Source organism: Cnephaeus nilssonii (genome assembly GCF_951640355.1).
Source record: "Cnephaeus nilssonii genome assembly, chromosome: 5".
In the NCBI taxonomy this organism is placed as follows: domain Eukaryota; kingdom Metazoa; phylum Chordata; class Mammalia; order Chiroptera; family Vespertilionidae; genus Cnephaeus; species Cnephaeus nilssonii.
The window spans coordinates 86,137,334-86,156,911 of NC_137076.1; the positions used below are offsets into that span (position 1 = coordinate 86,137,334).

General features: G+C 40.9%; 1 protein-coding gene across 3 annotated transcripts in view; it reads right to left on the bottom strand.

The window, feature by feature from the left end:
* The window catches only part of JAKMIP2 (janus kinase and microtubule interacting protein 2), a 133,586-nt gene that overhangs the window by 31,790 nt on the left and 82,218 nt on the right, over window positions 1-19,578 (bottom strand). For all 3 annotated transcript variants that reach the window (XM_079773101.1, XM_079773099.1, XM_079773100.1), the window contains exons 3-7: window positions 10,415-10,912; window positions 6,669-6,878; window positions 4,523-4,621; window positions 2,992-3,138; window positions 2,179-2,319 (exon numbers count right to left, since the gene is read on the bottom strand). In XM_079773101.1, coding sequence (XP_079629227.1) covers window positions 2,179-2,319; window positions 2,992-3,138; window positions 4,523-4,621; window positions 6,669-6,878; window positions 10,415-10,912 — 1,095 coding nt within the window. The remainder of the gene's footprint in view (window positions 1-2,178; window positions 2,320-2,991; window positions 3,139-4,522; window positions 4,622-6,668; window positions 6,879-10,414; window positions 10,913-19,578) is intronic.

Genomic DNA, 19,578 nt, shown 5'->3' on the forward strand with positions numbered 1-19,578 from the left:
AACCAGGAGGTCACAGTGCTATTCCTAGTCAGGGCACATGCCTGGGTTGTAAGCTTGATCCCCAGTGGGGGGCATGTGGGAGGCAACCAATCCATGATTCTCTCTCATCATTGATGTTTCTATCCCTCCCTCCCTCTCCATTCCTCTTTCTGAAAAAAAAAAAAAAAAAAGAGATTATGTTGTATAAAATTTAGGAACATTTGGGTTTGAAGCTTGAATGTTTTAAAAGTAAGGATACTCTACAACTTGTCCTAATAATCTATGTAGATCTGAGAGCCTCACAATGAGGAAGCACACTGTGTTTCTAATCAGAATCCTTTGTTTTACACTCGCTAATCAAATAGCTCTGAAAATAGTTACTCATATTCTCCCAAAGCACAATGCTGCAGTTTTCTCAAACCCAAGATTACTTTCAATTTAAATGTTGAAAAAATATCATTTCACAACAAAGGAAAGCCTATTCTTTCTTTCAATCACTTGACAGGCATAGAAAACTACCTTAGACTATTCTTGGATCCTTGTTCTCACCCACAGCCTCTGGAGATGGGAACAGTGTCTTGGTTGAAATCATTTAGTGCAGTGATTTTCAACCTTATTCATCTCATGGCATATATAAACTAATTACTAAAATTCTATGGCACTAAAAAATATATATATTGCCGATAAGACAAAAATAAAAAAGTATAATATTGATTCATTCACACCGGATGGCTATTGTTGTGTTGGCTGTTGTCATATTTTTATTTGACAATCTTAGAGGAAAGAAATCAGTGTCCCTAGTCAGGTATTGCATGTTTCGAAAATTCTTGCAGCACACTGGTTAAAAAATCACTGATCTAGTGGCTTTTGAAGGGTGGGGGAGGTTCTCATTGGAATTTTCGGGGAAGCGAAAGTATATCTAGAGATAATGATTTCTTGATTCATTCTTGTGAATAGAGATATCCTGGGAATTTGGTGTTCATCTACTAAGTACTTCAGGTATTTACTGTACAAATTCAAAGGTAGGTGAAGTAAGAGTCTGCTTGACATGCCTCAATGTGTCCAAATTCTGTAAGAAACTTTTAGCTTAAACTCAGGATACTTAAAACCAAACAAATCCCTCAAGCCCTCGACTAGTGAGCCTGTGAGATTTATATGTTATGAAGGGTGTGGAAGTGAAGGGAGAGGCATAGCATCTCAGAAGGCCATGTTTGATAAATAAGCTGGTTTAAGTCATTGGTGTTAACCTTTCTGATTTCTCACTTTTATGTGTAAAAATATTTTGATCATGCAACTTCAATACATCTGAAACTTTAAAAATGTATGCTTAGATTACCCTCCTAATAGAGTATATGCATTATAACATTTACTCAGCATAGAACATTTTAAAAGGGTAAACCACAAGTAATCATATACAAAAGTTATAATCTTTTCTTCCTTGGGCTCTACATCACCTTCCTCACCCTATTGGGAGACTATTGCCTAAAACCCCCCATCACTAGCTCCTCAGGACCTTGGCTTGGACCTGAAGTGAGAGTGACCAGAGGTGTCATTCACAACCTAAAGACAGAGAGTCAGAGAGGAAACCCAAAGGCATTAAAGGTCTTAATCCACATCTGTTGGTAACACGGATTTAGCCAGATGCAAATGGGAGTAATACTTGCTCTACCTGCTTCACCAGGAGTCATGGTCAGAAGATCTGGACTGCAATTTCAGCTCTCTCGCTACTTATGATGTGGCTGCTCAACAAATATTTATTAAACTGCAACTATGTGCTGGACACTGAATTAGGAGTTGGGAAACAAGAAGCATATAGTCCTGTTATTATTGTACGTGAAATATTTAACCTGTAGGTCTCAGAATCTTACTGGAGGCAATTATAAGATATACCCACATGTCCTACCTACTCACAGTACAATGCATTTGAAAGTTTGCAGCTATTATTTGCGTTACCAAATTAGTTAACAAACCAATTTATTATAATTACTGGTGATCAGATTATAATTAAGAAGGTATAAAACAGTTCAATAATATAAAGTATTTTTGGAATAGAGTCTATTGAACCTGTTTACATATTAAACACATGAACTTGGGCCTCTGGGGCTAATCCAAAATCATTAAGCGCTTCCAGTGTATGGTGGTGTCTTGGCGACCTGTCCTTGGGAACAGCTTAGGGTTCATCGATTGATCAAGACCTACCCTGGTGAGCTCATCAATAATGTTCTGTTGCTCAATGACCTGAAGTTTGAGAAACTCTGTCTCTTGTTCTTCATTAGCTTGATCGAGGTCATTCAGAGATTTTAATTTTTTCAAGGGTGGATGGGTTGTTATTTTTTCTCTCTGGATTGGAAAAGAGGAATGTACAGGTGGAGACTTTAAAAAACCCAAAAGTTAGTGATTAACATAAAACATCTATAGAAACTTTATGAGGCTCCAGCTAAATTTGAAAATTGCCCAGCTTCAATACACACACATCCCACCTAAAACTCTCAGGTACACTTTATCTGCTATAATCAGTCAAAATCATTGGCAATGTCTGGAGGTCTGGATAGCTGTAGTGAACGTCTGTGAAGGAGTGCACTGGCATATGACTTGTCCATGCATAATACAAAAGATGGCATCTATCCCCCCCACGATCGTGAAAGCTCTGAGAAGATGAGGGTACCACTGCACAGTTCTGTGAAGGGCACATTAGTGAAATTCTTGGAAGGAGGTGTCTGGCTGAGGAGCTCTATTGAAACTGCTTCTCTGTTTCAGACCTTTTGCAGAGTGTGTGCAGATTCCTGGAAGCACTCCCACTGTTCTGCAAATTTAGAAACTCTGTAAAGTCCAGAGCCAGCAACCATCTTTTGCCTTTTTTTCCCCTTAAAGTTTCCTTGCTTACATAAGAAAAACATCTGAGCTTTTATAAATAGCATTGTATTTAAAAAACAAAGCTGAGAGAGAGCAATAAGCCAGGTGACTGGGTAAGCTGAGAAAGGAAGCTGCGGTTTTAGAGTCTGGGACACCCACCATTTCGGAATTTTCCTTGGTAACGGCTTTCAGCTTCTCCTCCATGCGTTGCAGAGACAGCATCAGCTCATCGTTTCTCTTGGCGAGGCACTTGTTCCTTTCCAGGAGAGGTTTACACTGTTTTTCAGTTTCCCGCACGCGCTTTAACTGAGGAGGCACAAGTTAGTTTCCTTGAATGGCATTTCATCACCTTCTTCATAACCCTCCAACAGTCTATGATCTTAAAGGTGGTGCTGCCGAGATTCTGCCTTTGGAAATGTTCAGGAAGAGGACTTGCACACCTGTTCCCCTAGACTCCTCTAGCCGAGGTACCCTGCCCTGCTCAGCCCCAGCCCACCCTGCTCCCGCCCTGGGCCTCATTGGCGGGAAGAATCACACACACAGTCACTAAGTAGTACAACCAGGACCCAATCCAAGCCTGGTTGTCCCCAAAGCCCATTCTTTCCATCAGAGAGCTTGCCAAGTCTCCTGACTCACACTAAAGCTGTTTATTTTTAGGACAGTTTTATTGAGAAAAACAAAACAAACAAAACGTATTTCTGACACTCTATTGATATTTGTGTTTAAGAATAACCAATTCTCACCAAGCCTTGGTAAAGTATGGCTGTGCTGTTACCTAGCCACAGTAAACTGTGACCATACTCTGGTTGGCCTCTTAATCTAAGGCAGGGTTTTTCAACCTCTGCACTCTAGACATTTGGGGCCAGATTTTACTTCTGTTGTGACAAGCTGTTCTGTGGATTGTAGGATGTTTAGCAGCATCCCCGGCCTCTGCCCACTAGATGCCAGTAGTTCCCTCCCAGTTGTGACAACCAAAAATGTCTCCAGATGTTGTCCAAATCGCCTCTAGTTGAAAAATACTGGTTTAAGTTTGTAAATGTTGGCATAGGGTCATCATGAACAGTCTCCCCTTTTCCTCTCAAAACTCCCATTTGGATGACATATTTTATGGTCACCCTATACATAATATATTTCCATGTCAAAGTTCTCATGATTACTTCATTCATTTCATACTAATGGTTCTGCATGTGAGTATGCATTGGGGGCGGGGGTACCAAAATAAGGAACGGGGAGGGATGCATCAGAAATAGCTGAAAGGCTGTTTAAAGTACTCACTCTTGTTTATGAGAACCCACCATTTGGGGAATTGGTGGGATAGGAGACTTAGCTACCTATGAATACTTTAAAAAGCTCTAGTGATTCTAAAGCAATACCCCCCAACTCTGTCCTAATCGCCCTTTGAAAACTCCCATCTTATATCAAAGGCCAAAGCTGAATGTATATTTCCTGATAGAAGTCAGCGTAGTGGGTAACTTCAGAAGGAGTCACAAGAAGCAGAGGTCTGAGATACTGGTAATCTTCCCCTTACTCATCTGGGTGGGGTTATATGGGTATCTCACTTTGCGCATAGTTATTGAATTTACCTTTATTATTTGTGGATTTTTCTCTATTGTTATACATCCATAACATCATATATACTTCTATCACATAATGCTTAACCCAAAAATAAAACATTCTGATTAGTACTCACCAATTCATTTCGTTCATCTCCAAGCAAGGTATTCCTGTCTTCTAATTTTCTTATCGTGGCATTCAATTCAGCCATTCTCTTTTGATTTCTCCGCAAATCCTACATATGAAAGTTAAAATGGGTAATTTGTCAACAACACTATTCACAAAATTTTGGAATACAGTTTATAATAGTAATAGGTTTATGTCTTTTCATCTGGCTTATGAGGTGAGAGTAAAATGATCTCTTATTCAGAGAAGAGCAAATATTTACCCTTTTTGAACCCTCAATATTTACCACTTGGGTTTAAGACCAAGCCTAGTAGAAACTGCAGATGACTTTTATGTGGCAGCTACTCCCTGGAGCTTTGACTCCTGGCAGAGGGAGAGGTAGATGTCTGGATCAGCTTATTAAATCTGTGAGATGACGATTATGTTGTGATTACATGAGGTTCAAGGAGCATTCTTCTGTTGTGGCTACATATTGCTTCCCAGGCTTAGACAGTATCCTGCTATGAAACTTAACCAAAGAGCTCGGCTGGCATGGCTCAGTGGTTGAGCGTTGACCTATGACTCAGAAGGTCACTGTTGGATTCCCGGTAGGGGCATATGCCGGGTTTGAGGGCTTGATCCCCAGTGTGGGGCCTGCAGGAGGCAGCTGATCAATGGTTCTCTGTTATCATTGATGTTTCTATCTCTTTCTCTCCCTTCCTTTTTGAAATCAATTAAAAAAAGATATACTTTAAAAAAGAAACTTAGCCAAAACGGGGATAGAGTATCAGGTAGAAATGGGGTTTGTAAATTCCTGCATATTCCTGGAGAAGGTCTGAGTGAGAAGGTTGGTGCATGACCTTCACGCGTAGAAAGAAACAGACTATAGGATAGCCATTGCTGGTATATTTTGCTCAGGGAAACTGGCTTCCTAACTGGCATAATTGTCATGGATCAGCTTACACACAGCAGTCATGGCCTAATTCTATTCTCTAGAGTCCATAGGACCATTATCATCATACTCTTGCAATGCCATTATCGTCTTACATTTTGATAGTGCTGTATTGTTGACAAGGCAGTTTCACACTCACTATATCCCTAGATTCACAGTATCCTAGAGGATTCAGCGGAACAGGTAAGATTCAGGGAGGTCTAACTTGTTCAAGATCTCATGGCTAGTATCAATAAATCAATACCCAATATGTATTAAATGCTAACCATGTGCCAGATACTGTGTTCAACATTTTACATATCACGCCTACTAAACCTCAGACCAGCCTATGGATACCACTATTGCCTCTCTTTCACAGATGAAGAAACTCTACTAAGGTCACATTGTAAATGGCAGATCCAGGATTCGAACTAAAAGGTCTGACTCTAGAGCCCATTCTCTTGCTAATTATGCTACATTCCATGCAGGTGTCAATGATACAACAAAAACTTACATCTGCTAAATCCAATTCAGCAGTCTTTTTCACCACCTACTGGGGTATAGATATCCTGAATACCCACTCATAAATTATTCATTACTTGGTTCTAAGTACTACTTTGGAACCTGTCTCTGTTCCTAAATAATTCATTTTCATCTTTTTTGCAGCTAAATAATTTGAAAGGTATAAGGTATGAAAGTCAATTATATACAAGCTGATTTCTGTTGCTGCACTGCTGAAAATAATGTCTCATATAAAATGACGAACATCCACAGAAATAAGTGGCAAGTTCAATCAGACTGGAAGCATTCAGAGGATGATATAAATGCTTTAGCCTTTTATAGTTACACATTTTGACCCTGTAGATGATAACCATCTTTACCAATTTCCAACCCAATTGTTCACACAAGGGAAAATTACCAGTCTTGGCACGAGGCAAAGCATTTTCATCTAATTTATGATTCTTTATAATAGGCTGGAGTTTGAACAGATATTGATGGCTAGAAAAATTCTATGAAGGATTTTAAAAGATCTGTAATTCTCTTGTGATCTGCTAATGCAGTGTACACCACTTTGTTGTCTATGAGTTTAGAAAACCGTGTTCCCAAGGTACTAGCTGGTTTTATAGTAGGAGATGGAATTGATTTCTTTGTAGTAAACAGGAAAAGAGCTTAAGTGAAAAGTAAAACTTGGGAGCTAAATAAAAGATGACTCCTGTGTTCGTAACTTCAACTTGAACAGACTTACAGGGCTGCTGCAGTGCTCGGAGCCATCTCCTGCTCTCCCTGGGATTTCTCGTTTCGGGCTGCTCATGTTACACTCAGCTTCCTTGACCAGAAAGAGTTGCTCATCCAAAGCCTCCTTCTGCAGTTGGAGTTTCTGTACATAGCCTGTTTGAGTCTCCAGTTCCTTTTCCAGGGAAAAGATGATCCTGTCCTTGGCTTTGATTTCATCCATCTGAATTAAATGACACCCAGGACATTTTATTTAACAATGCTGTAATGAAATGCATTTTTACAATAGCTTTGAGTTGAACTTCTTTCTGCTGATTGCTACAGAACAAAGTCATGAGTATAACTAGTGTATTAAATTCATGAATAAGTCAATGCTGTGTAATGAAGGACTATCCTAGGCTAGTTAGGTATCAAAGAGAGTCTTTTTTTCTCTCTCTAGTATGTTCTGTGTAGATGCCTTGACTCAATATATTGTTTGAAATGGTTTGGGTTGGTTGAATATGGAAAGAAAAGGCTCACTTTAAAGTGGGGCATTAGTGTTCATAAAGACTGATGCTAAATATTCCACTTCAGTGTTTCCCAGAACAATATTGGATGTCACCTCCTCTTTGGGGGAATAACCTTTGAGTTCAGTTCAAATAGCAGTAGCCACTAGGAGTAGGTCATTTTATAATTGGAGAAGCTACAGACGTCCTAGGAGACTAGTCATTTCCAAAGGTCAGTATGTTTGCATCCAGGTTGTGAATCTGCAGTGAGGTCATTCCATGGTTCGTGTTGTCTAGCTCTTCCATTCCTACCCATGTTTCAGAGCGGCCAATTCTTAGCAACCATTTTACCCTTCCTGTCAGAAAGCCATGGTTGGAACAAGAATAGGGATGGAAAGTACCTGGTTTTATTAGCATTTCTTTCCCTCCTACTCCTGTGGGATATATTTATTGATCCTAACACTCATTTCTGCTAAGTCTGCGCATGGCCTCAGAAATATTTCTCAACTAAAGGCCTATAAACATTTGATACCAATTGTTCAGAGTTCCATTGGACGGAATGTTTTTGCCAGGCCTGGATGAGGGCAAGTGAAGTGAATTTCTGTAAATAAATTTTGAAGAAAGCATAGCTATCGAGTGAAACCTTTCTCCTCATTTCATTATATCCAGTGTGAATATTCAAAATGGAGATAGACAAAAGACATTTAATACAAACAACATTATACCATTATACTCTTCTCTTTAGAAAGATGTCTCCTTATAATAACAAATCACTCTGTATAAATCTTTCTTTGCTTTGCTCCTCAGACAAAAAAAAAAAAAAAAAAAGGACAGAAACTGTGTTATATACTCACGTATTTCCCACATGTAAATATCTCTGAGCTATTGTTTCAAAGACATGTGATTGCTTTTAGATTAATTTTGGGCTAAATTCCAAGTTACCAGATGATCCTGTGATATTGTCTGGTAGCTTGGTGAGAAATTGAACTGTCCTGTTAATTTGGAAATAAAAGCATGGTCTTTAGTTTCTATCTCCTGTAGAAGATTGACTGCAATGCTATTCTTTACTGAGCAGCACATTCATTTGCCAGACCTGTCACCTATGGTGTTATTTACAGTTTACCACAGTTCCAGATATGCATACCCCTAGCGGGTTCTGATGTATCATACCCAATTTGCTGGGAAAGTACCCCATTACCGCTCATATCATCATCCTCATCACCACCACCATCACAACTGAAATGTATTGATCTTTTACCACATTCAAGGCACTAAACTCAGAGCTTTACATACCTTATCTCATTTTATTAACAATCCTTTTATGTAGGTTCAGCTATCACCATTTTAGAGATGATGACTGTGTACCAAAGGGTTAATGTGGTTATAGTCATGTGGCTAATTGGTGAGGCCTGATTTTACATTCTATCTTCTGACTTTAGAGCCCACTCTATTAGATTCTATACTATACTGACTCCAAGATTATTTCCAGCATTTCCCCAGTGGTTTCCTGCAGGATATTCAGTAATTAGTGTGAGAAGGCTTTATTGTATAATAGTTATAAGAATAGACTGTGGTCTCAGAACACCAGAATTTTCCATAGTTCCGTTCTTAGTTGGGATGGAAATTTATATATGTGTGTGTGTGTGTGTGTGTATATATATATATATATATATATATATATATATATATATATATATATAATTACTTCCGTTTCTCTCCCCTCTGGTTCCAAAAATGGAGCTGGGGGTGAGGACAGGAATGGGATAAGAAGATAAACATGAAAAATGCATCTGTATGATTGAAAAAAGTTTACCATGTTATTTGGTTTATACCCAATTTTTGAATGATTCTTCAGGTAGCTTAGATTTTACAGTTATTAAGAGGAATTCACATCTACTTCATCAGTGTGCTGGTGAAAGAAACATCATAGAGAAAACAACACATCAGCAAGTGGATGTACTTGTAGATTTTACACTGAAAACCATCAACAAACAAAAATATTTAGTGTAAAGCTTTCTTCCCATTTACCTACCTGCTGACTCCAGAGTTCACAGATCTGATTCTTTATCATCAGCCACTGTTGTTTCAAAAATCAAAGGCAGGGCAGAGACCAGTATTTCTATACTGTGTTTGCTCTCCTTTGTCAACCAGTGAAATAGAATGAATTGCAGGTAAAGAATTCGAAAAGTGTAGCAAAGGTAACATTTTACAGTCACAATGTATTGCAGTACAAAGAAAATTACATGTTTAGTTTTTTTTTTAATGTCCTATGGTAACCACATTTTACTTAAAATTGAAATCCTCAAGATACCATCCAAGGAACATAATTAGAATTCTTGGAAAGAATTGCTTAGAATTGGGAGACACAAGAGGGAAAGTATAATTTTTCCCAAGAAAGTACTGTTCTTAGAGAAGTATAAAGTACATTCTAACAGGTGATATTTAATTTGATAAGATATAACTAATGCTAAACATTCCGAGTATATGCATGTAAATGTATCTTCTAAAATATTAGAAAAAGTCATCCTAGGATATTATAGCTTTCACACAATAATGATATTTGTTTTATTATTATTTTTTTTTGACATAGTGAGAGACCAATGGCTTTGGTCATATCTATTAAAAAGAAAGACCAAACTCTATAGGGGTTGAAGTAGGTCTTTGAACTTGGTAATAGCAAAGTTAGGAATAAGCTACTTAGGATTGACATCCAATTTAAAAATTATAGTGACCCCTGCTTATCTGGGGGGAAATCTATTTTAAACAGGACTGGGAATTTTATAGCTCTACCTACTCCTTTCAGGCACAGTTCCTAGAGAGAAGACTGGTGAATCACTCCGGATGTTCCCAGCAGCTGCCTTGTTTGAGACGTCTTGAGAGCCATAGACACTCTCCTTACCCCTGTGAACATTTTCACAAACGGGAAACACACGACAGCAGGCTGATTTTGGAAGCGTTCATAATTCAGAATACTTTTATAGACATCCAAGAAAACATGAGTCATCGAATAGATATTTTCCGTGTGTATTGGGCTGGAAGAATCCAGTTTTTTTATGAGAAAGGTGATCCAAAATCTTTTACATTTTTGACTGTGTCTGTCTGTCTGTCTGTCTGCCTACTACCTACCTGCTTATCGACCTACCTTGTATTTTGGATAGAACACGAGACAAAAGGTGGGCACTGTTTATAATCCACTCATAAGAAACGCCTGATAAAGCAAACCCCTGGCCCCCTGGCCCCCGGAACGAGAATGGTTCTGCACGCAGTTACTAACCAGCCTCCGGATATCCCGCTCGGACTCCCACTTGATCTTGGAGATGGCTTCCTGGTGGGACTGATGCTCACTCCTCAGGTCCCCGGCCTTGATTTTATCCGCTTGGATCATGTTGCTTAAAGCCTCGTCCACCTGCTTCTTGGCCGTTTTCAGGTCCGCAATTTCCTGCAGGAGCTTCACGCGCTCCGCATCGAACAGTTTCCGGGCCTCCTCCCGGGCCTCCATGGTGAGCGCTGTCCTTACTTTGTCGCTGCTGCCGTCCCGGAGAGCGCACAGCGCCGACTTGAGCCTCTGGATCTCCCCGTCCCGCACCTTCACTGTCCTGGCCATCTCCTGCTCGTGCTGCTTGATGAGGTTCTCCCTCACGGCCTGCAGCTCCTTCATCTTCTCCTCGTGGAGCTTGGCTTTGAGCTCGGTCACCAGGACGGTGTGCTTGCGCTGCTCCAGCTCGCGGATCCGCTTCACTTCTTGCGTCTTCTCTCTTTCCAGCTTCGATACCTAAAGGCGAGAGGATAAGAGAGATGAGCCTCAAAGGAAAGGGTGTGCTCCTAGGCAGGATTTCCAGGTTAGGGCCCTGGGATCTCTTAGCTCTTTTCAAATTCCAGGAGGGAAGGGGACCACGAGCTTTAACGCTGGGGATACAGTGTGTAAAAGGAGCAGATACCTAAGGATGCTAAGGATGCTTCTGTTACTTTGTTCAGACAAAGATGTGATGTGCTGGGGCCTTTCTGTTTGATGTGTGGTCTGCAGACAAGTAGCACGGGCATCACCCAGAAGCCTGTCAGAAACTGGGGCTGACTCTGGGGCTCGTCCCAGATCTACGAATTGGAACGTGCATTGCAACAAATCCCCAGGTGAGGGGCATACACAGGTAAATGGGGGAGCGGTGCTACAGTGGTTTCACCTCGGTAGAGAGGAGTTCAAAACGGACACCCAGAGAGCTTTTCGGACTACGCATCCCTAGCGAGGTGCGACTGATCGATGTCGGTGTCTCAAGATAGTTCATAGTTCATTATGATCAGACTGATAAATGGTGCCTAAATTATGACATATTTTCCATGTTTCTTTATTCTTTGGAAGAGAGGATGCTGCTACTAAGGGGGAAGGGAAGAATGAAGATGCGAGATAAAACCTCCACCTCCCCTTTCTTATTTAGCTACTTGGTTCCATCCCCAAACTTTATATGCACACACCACGCAAAAAACTCCGTAGATGTCTCTCTGCACGCTTCTCTATCCCCACTGTTACTTCCCTCTCTTCCTCCCCGCCTAAGCCAACTCTCCACGTAGTTTAATAAAGTATTTTTTCATCTTTTCACCTTTCAGGTGTTCTGATTTTTAAAAATCTGTGTTTTGCTAAATTTCAATAATAATAAATCATATAGGTCTCCTCATAGATCAGCAATGGCACTACCTTCATCCGGCTTTGAATCCGGCTCTGATTCAATGGATCAGAATGGAGCAATGGTTTTTGCAGCTTGAAAAAGCCTCGTGGCTCCTGTTGTACCGTTCTTTTCCTCCACCTCATCTCTGCTGCCTGTCTTTGTTCCTTTTTGTCTCTGTCGTGTGCATGGGCACACACACACACACACACACACACACACACACACACACCGTAACCTGGAAAAGGGGAGAATCAGGCAGCCTCAGGAGTAATATCTAGTTGAGTGATATTGCGTCTCTGCCATTTGTAGAATTGGAAGGTGTCATAAAATAATTGCTAAGAGGCTTTTCAGCTGAAAAATGTTAAGATTCAAACTCCTTACCGAATGATAACGTAAACCATTCAGTAAGGAGCCTGAGATTTACTTACCTTCACAGTTGACCTACCTTTAACTAGAGCAGAATTTTCTAAGTCCACATGACATTTTATGAACGTTATGTATATATTCTTCCAGCCTGCTCCCGTCCTCTCTCCGCAGGCCCTCACCACCCCATTGTCTGTGTCCACGGGTTATATGAACATTACATTTTAAAGGCAAAGCAATTATTCCCATGTTGGTTATTCTAAAAGAACTCAGGGCACTTGGAGACTCGGCGAAATTAGCAGCCAGGCATCCTCAAATGACTGTCCTTAGATCTCACCTCCAGCTTAGACCTAGGTCCCTTCCCGGATGCCTCTTAGATGCTCTAGAGCGGGAGTGTCCAGTGTGGTGGCCACTAGCCACATTGAGCACTTGGAACATCGCAAGTCTGCAGTAAGACTTGGTCTAAGTGTAAAATACACACTGGATTTTAAAAACAGTGTGAGGTAAAATATTTCATGAACAATTTTTATATTGATTACGTATCAAAATTTTAATATTTGGAGCAAAATAGGTTAAATTAAGTCTATTATTAAAACTAATTCTTTGTACTTTCAAAGTTTTGGTTATAAGAAATTTTAAAATCATACATATGACTGGCATTGTGGCTTGCATTATATTTCTCTCAGACAGCCCTGCTCTAAGGATCTCTGGAGGTTCATTTAATGAGCCCAGCTTTCCCCACACTGCTGGGGATTCTCTCTGAGTAAAGCCTAGTTATGGTCTGACTTACGTGGCTGCTCAGAAATCACCCAGGGCTCCTTTACACTGTGGAATAAGCTCCTAACACTTAGCCTCGCCTTTCAGGCTCAGGAGATTTGGCTAGGCTTCCAGCTCTGGTGTCTTCGTCTCCAGGTACGGAGGAGCACGCTATTTTCAGCACATGCCCTGCCTCTCTGTACCCATGTGCCTCCAGTTTCCTCTTCCTGACTGCCTTTCCCTCCTTTGGGGATCCTCTCATTCACATGGCTCAGCTAGATGTCCCCTCTGTGGTCATGCTACGGTGATCACCCAGGACAAAGCTCATTTCTCCAGCCTTTGTCTTCTCAGTGTACTTAAAAAAAAAATGATTTGAGAGAGAGAGGAAGGGAGAGGAGAGAGAGAGAAACATTGATATGAGAGAGAAACATCAATAGGCTGCCCCCTGCACGCCCCCGAGGATCGAGCAACCAGGGCATGTACCCTGACCAGGAATCAAAGGGGTGACCTTTTGGTGCATGGGATAATGCTCAACCAACTGAGCCACACTAGCCAGGGCTCAATGTACTTTGTTAATACCTCCTTACTTGTCCTGTCCAAATGTTTACTTATGCTGTGCATTTTTGTACACTTGTCTGTCCTCACCACATTCTCTCCTTCCCTACCCAGACTGGAAACTCCTAGAAGGCTGCCAATGAGCCTTGTTCATCTTTGTCTACACAGCAGCTGCCAGGCAACACATAAGAAGAAGCCAAAACGAATGTGTGGGAATAAAGAATGTATACCAATATGTTTCCTTGGCTAGCCATCTAATCAGAAGCAAGAATAATATACCCTGTATATAGTTTAGAGAAACAGGCTTCTAGGGTTACCCAGAGTAACCCCTTACCCATCCCTTCCCTATATAAAACAAGAACAAAACAAAAACAGCCCTAATGGATAAGAATTCCTACTTGCCCTCTGACGTTTCTCTCAGTCCTCCAGTAAGGACAACCTAAATTTTCCTCCCCATTTTTTAAGAATGAACTGAAATGGATATCTTCTAGCTCACAAGTAGGCAAACTATAGCCAAATGGGCCAAATCTCTCCTGCCCCCTGTTTTTGTGAATAAAGTTTTATTGGAACATAGCCATGCCTATTCATTTACAAGTTGCCTGTGGCTGCTTTCAGGCTATAGTAGAGTTGAGCAGTCTTAGAGATTACCCACAAAACCTAAGGCATTTACTATTTGGCCTTTACAGAAAAAGTTTGTTAATTCTTCTTTTACATGGAAAAGGAATTTCTTTGAAAAGGGGTCCTCGTTTTTCACTGATTTCCATCTAGGCCCTTGAGAATGTTAAGTTTAGCTCAAATAATAGGAAACTAGTTATTTTCCATTTCAGCAGGATGTTTTTACATTAGGCATTTGAAATAACATCATGATCACAAGGGCTGGTAACACGTTACTAAAGGAAATTTTAGCAATTCTTCCTAGAATAATGAAAAACTATAGTAAAATGGACAAAGAGTAAGGAATTCTGGGTTTGCATTTCAATTCCACCATCTGCTGTCTCTTAAGAAAGTTGTTTTATCCTCCTGAGGATCTTTTACTATACTTAAGAATACCTATGGAATGGTTATTTTTAGGGTTAAATTAGATAAGACATAGGAAAGTGGCTTGATCTATAAAGTACTATGAAATGTAAGGTATTATTATTGGATATAAGAGGAGATACTTATAATCTAAAATTACTTAAGTCAAATTCTCTATAGATACCTTAGATTGTATCACATTGCAATTCATTTCTCTCTAATTATAAACACCAATCTTTCATGTATAGACTGTAGAGATGAATAATAAAAACATGAAATTACAGGTACATGAAAAATACAGGGTTGGCAAAAGTAGGTTTACAGTTGTGAGTAGGAGAAACACAGTTTATTCTTGTATTATTATTTATTTATTATTGTATTATTTATCTTAGTATTATTGTTGTTATTTTAAATCCTTACTTATGATTTATCATTTAGGCTGGTAATTTAACCTACTTTTGCCCACCTCTGTGTATTCTAGCTTGAAAACAAAAACAAATACAAACACTGGCCTTTTTTTTTTTTGGTTACTCTTCACCTGAGGATATTTTTTCATTGATTTTTAGGGTAAGTGGGAGAGAGAAGGAAAGACAGAGAGAGAAACATCAATGTGAGAGAAACACATCGATTGATCGCCTCCTGCAGGAGCCCTGACCAGGGCCTGGGCCAGGGAGGAGCTTGCAACCAAGGTACGTGCCCTTGACCAGAACTGAACCTGGGACCCTTTGGTCCACAGGCCGATGCTCTATCCGCTGAGCCAAACCAGCTAGGGCAAAACACTGGTCTTCTTATTGGTCACTTAAATGAATCCACAGAATCAAAACAAAATTCAAAGGCATTGAATTATATTTGGTATTTTTATGTTAACTTATTTTGGTTGTCATGGAAACTGGAGTTTTTTGCAGGATTTCTAGGTATGACTTTTTTAAAGCTTGAGAGAAGTGTTTCACTATGAACGAAATACAAAGATGTGACTGACATTTAGATAAAAAGAGCTAATAAAATTTTGTAGTAAAATCGTTTTCTGAGCCCTAGTTGGTTTGGCTCAGTGGATAGAGCATCGGCCTGCAGACTGAAGGGTCCGGGTCTGATTCTGGTCAAGGGCACATGCCTGGGTTGTGGGCTCGATCCCCAGTAGGGGGCGTGCAGGAGGCAGCCAATCAATGATTCTCTCTCATTGATATTTCTCTCTCTCCCTCTCCCTTCCTCTCTGAAATCACTAAAAAAAAAATTAAATAAAAAAATCATTTTCTGAAAAATTTTGCAGCCCATATTGCACACCTCCTACTGGGGATCGAGTCTGCAACCCAGGCATGTGCCCTGCCCTGGAATTGAACTGTGACCTCCTAGTTCAGAGGTGGACGTAGATGTTAATATCTTGATGTAAGTTGTAAGAATGAGTATACAGAAAGATCAAGAATTATTCCTATGTAACAATGAAAAAGTATAAGATAATAATGCTTTGAAATGAAAAAAATTTACTTAGTGGAAAAAGAATCACTTTTGATTAGTGGAAATGTTTTATGGAGAACAATTTCAGCTGGATTACATAATAGCATTTAGTCAGGCACCTTTGAAAAGGCTTTACGCAATTCAGTACATTTAACCTCCTGGGCAGCTCTGTGATGTAGGTCGTGTCTGTTTCGTGTGAATTTCAGGTGAGAAAAGTGAGAAACAGTCTCCATCCACATAAGTGCATGTAAAGAGGGTTGATGACAGCCCAGTGTGGGTCAGGGGTCAGGTCTAGGTCAGAGGCCAGATCCCCGGTTTGCTCTGAAACCTTGGTCAAGCTGCCTCATCGCTCAGCCTCAGTGTTCTTGTTTGTAAACCGGGATTGGTGCTATCGTTCTCATATAGTTCTGAGGAATGATTTAGATAAGGTATCAACATACTTTGGAAAGGCTGGGAGTTTCTGACGACCTCACACAGCCACACACATATTTTCCTCTTCTGTCCCAATTCTAGTCTGGCCTTTGCCAAATGCCAGTGTAAATTCTGCCAAGATCAAGGTGGCAGTGATGTGAGCTCTCATGTGACCTTAGACATCAAGGATTAAAAATTGGACAGTCCCGTCAAAGGCAAGGAGGGTTGAGAGGTTATCAAGGCAAGACAAGCTAACAAAGGCTTTGGTTCGCATGATCTGCATCAGATGTTGCTGGAGGTCTAAACTCACAGTAGGCTGGAGGGGATTTTCCTGGGCGCTAAGTAAATCTCAAACAGCAGACGCCAAGAAGGGAAAAGCGGCAGCAGGTGCTTCTCAGGGAGATTTTATACAACCTGGGAAGCACAGGGGGTTCTATTTGTTCATGTCCTGATTTTAGCCACGTAGGCTTCCTGAAAACAAAACTAAAGATAGAAAAAGCAAGAAATACGGCACCCCAAATTTGGGCCCTGAACCTGGAGGCTCTAAAGCAGTCCCCGGAGGACAGAGAAGGCTGCAGATTTTCTGAGAGTGCACCAGCAGCCACAGAGCACCGAATCACGCCTGAGGGAAGCCTGGGTTCCCATTTAGGCCCCTGCACTCACATGTTACTGGGAACAAACGAGTTAAAGGGTTTCTTCCTCAGTGAAATCAGAATAGTCATTGCAGCCCTTTGGCCAGGCTCCCCTTGAGGATGCAAATGCTTTGCAGTCTGAAGGGCTATTCCAACAGTGGAAACTCCTGTTTGCAGCTGACACCCCCCTGACCCTGCACCCCAGGCCTGTTGCTCTCCCCACTGTGCCTTCATCCCATTGACATTTACAGAACACATTGCATAGAGAGCAGAGTCAGACATGCACATGTAATTACTATTATTATTATTTTTTGTAAATCGATCAAAATTATTTCTATTTTTGTAAGATCAGCAAAAAATAGATTTTGTGGTGTGGCACAGAATTTTAGGGATGAGTATGCATGTGCCATGAAATGAAAAAAATTAAAAATCACCGAGATGATGAATTAAAACACCTCACATGCTTGACACAAACTAACTGCTCAAAAACTAACACATGGAGATACATCCTTATGAAATAGACACCACTATGATCCCATCTGATAGATGAGGAAAGGAAAACACCGAGGGATTTCATAGTCTGCTCAGGGCCACTCAGGTGCCGAGTGAAAGGGCTGGGGTTATGTCAGGAGAAAATGCGTTTATTACAGTGTGTGACAGACAGTGAACATTCAGTAAAGTATAGCTATTTCTCTTATCAGCCCTAAGCATTTATGACTCTGCTCTCTACACACTGTGTTCTGTAAATGTCAATGGAATGACCCGTCTTTCCGGAAATACAAGTCATGCCCCATCGCCCCAAAGGTTTCCACTCTCTAGTCTATTCCCCAGGAGCCAAACTGCCATTTTATCATCATAGCCTCGGAACCAAACAGAGAGTGAGCGTTCCCATCTCCACGCTGTTCATATGCTCTCTCTTCACACCTGGGCCTTGGAAACACAAGCCTATTTATTTTAATAAAACTGCTTTATGACTTGTTTGCCCCCGAAATTCCCTTTGTTCTTCGGGGAAGGCTGCTGACAGGCGGGGAGGCTTTGCGTTAGCCCCAGTGCTGGGACTGTAATTAACTGCCAAGGAGCGGGAGACGGGGAGGCAGCCTGCAGAGGGGAGGATAAGGCAGTGCCTTTATTCAGGAGGCTGGCTTCCAGTCTTGTCAGAGAGCAAGGGGAGATTACGCTGACCTTCTCGATTTAGACACCAGTGCCAGGTCCTGGATAAACAGGCAGCCCTGTCCAGGCTCAGGTTACCCCTTTTAAAAGACTTGAATGTGTAGAAAATTGGCAGCAGCGGGGGCCCCCAGGGCCTCTGCTTCTCTGAAATCTCCTGAGTTTGTTCTCTGTAAGTCAGTGGCTGTCTACGGTTACCAGTCTCCAGGCCAACGCGCCTCCTCCTGTGAATGTCTTTCTGTCATCCTGTCCTGATTACAATTAAAGGAGTCTGCTCTCTTGAAATGTGACGTTGCCCCAGGGAAAGTTAAAGCCAATGGGATGTTCTCAGACTGTCAGAGGAGGAACAGCAGAGTGGAGTGTTTGTCAACAGGAAGGCGGAGAACGGCCTGCGTGGGGATTGCCTGCACTGTTTGTTACAATTGGAAATCGTGGTCCTCACTCCACCTATTTCATCAGAGTCCTGCGAATGTGGGCCCAGGGACTTCAATTTTTATTAAGTTCCCCGAGGTTATTCTAAGGCACAGTGAAGCTTGAGAGACAAAGATATGGAGAAATTGATGCAGTCATCTGAATTACAGATGGAGACACTGAGACACTTAAATTTGTCCCGGAGGAGAGATAAAGAAAATGCCTTGGTCTTCTGACTCGCAAACAGTTTTTTTTAAAAAAACAACAACATCATGTTCTTTGTACCTTCATGGGAACTAAAATATTTCCTTCACAAACTTTACACTGGAGTTTGTTTATCCAAGGTTAAGGTTTTGCCGAGATAGGAGGCAAAGGGCTTTGGGCGACCTAATATTTATTATGGCTGGCACCAGGAGAAATAGGTTTGGAGGAAAATAATTAAAATTTCATAGTAATGTCAAGGAAGAAGAGAGAGAAAACAGAATGAGGGTATTTGTTGGTTTGTGATCTACAGTTTGATCAAGAACATTTTCTGCTAAGCAAAGAATTATCTAGAGAAGGTAACGTAGTGCGGACATGGTTGTGCCCAGTTCGCAGGGAGCAGACATGCCTCAATGCATGTTGAAAATAAAATGCTCTCCTACCCATGACCCTGTGATATCCACACAGCTCTGGTGAGATAAGTGTTAGCAAATCCATTTATGGGATTCAGAGAAGTAAAGAGACATTCCTAAGTCCAGTTAGTAACCGATTCAGTGTAGACCATATTAGAGACAATATTACTATTAACCACTTTTTGAGAGTTTACTATGTGCCTGGCAGCTCTCTGAGCACTAGACATTAACTTTCCCATTTAACCCTCATAATCACTTTATGTACTTGTCTAACTTAAACCTCATCACAGCTCAAATCACCCTTCATTCATTCCTCAACTCATTAAAAAAACAGATGTTGAGCTTTTCCATTCTGGACATTTATTTGGGCTCTAGGGATACAAAGGTAAATTAAGTCTTTGA